Below are 618 nucleotides of genomic sequence, written 5' to 3'. Positions count from 1 at the left end.
GATTAAAGATAGAAAGATAGATAGATTAAAGATAGATAGATTAACGATAGATAGATTAACGATAGATAGATAGATAGATATGGCTGCTAGGTCTATTGTAGGGGGAGAGACCAGTGAACAAGAGAAAAGAGAAAGAGACATCCTCAGATCTCCCTCTTCTTCCCGCCAAAAAGTCTGGAATTTTAGGTGTACATACACTCCACATGGGTCACGATACCAATAAGAATAGTGCTGAAGATGAAAATTCACGTGTTTATTCTCCTACCTGTTGACGGAGCTCTTGTTCCATGAGAGCCCTGTGTTGGAGATCTTCTGGACCATCAAGAAGAGTGGCTAACTGCTGAGCCTTCCTCTGGAGTTGGTCTTCTCTTTCTCTTAGCTTTTCATTGAGATCTCTCTCTCTCTCATTCATTGTTTCTTGCAGAGATTCCAACTGACTCTGGAGATTTCGAATGAGGGCAGATTTCTCTCCTTCCTCTTCTTTCTCCTTCTTGCTCTTCTCCATCTTCACGTTCACACTCTGGGTCTCTTTCTTCTCTTCGTCTGCTGTCCTTAGACGTTCCTCTTCTTGGTCTATGGCTCTTCTCTCTTCAAATCTTTCTTCATCTTTTCTCCGCT

At 42.1% G+C, this 618-nt stretch overlaps 1 protein-coding gene across 1 annotated transcript; it reads right to left on the bottom strand.

Annotated features, from left to right (window-relative positions):
• Positions 1-253: 253 nt before the first annotated feature.
• CSUI_011567 (uncharacterized protein) lies at positions 254-604 on the bottom strand (the record flags this gene model as incomplete). Its single annotated transcript, XM_068071665.1, has 1 exon — positions 254-604. The coding sequence occupies exon 1, from the start codon at positions 503-505 to the stop codon at positions 254-256; it is 252 nt and encodes an 83-aa protein (XP_067916359.1). The 5' UTR covers positions 506-604.
• Positions 605-618: the final 14 nt, after the last annotated feature.

The sequence above is a fragment of the Cystoisospora suis genome, assembly GCF_002600585.1.
Source record: "Cystoisospora suis strain Wien I chromosome Unknown contig_13864, whole genome shotgun sequence".
NCBI classification, from domain to species: Eukaryota; Apicomplexa; class Conoidasida; order Eucoccidiorida; family Sarcocystidae; genus Cystoisospora; species Cystoisospora suis.
This window is presented reverse-complemented; position numbering and strand designations above follow the sequence as displayed.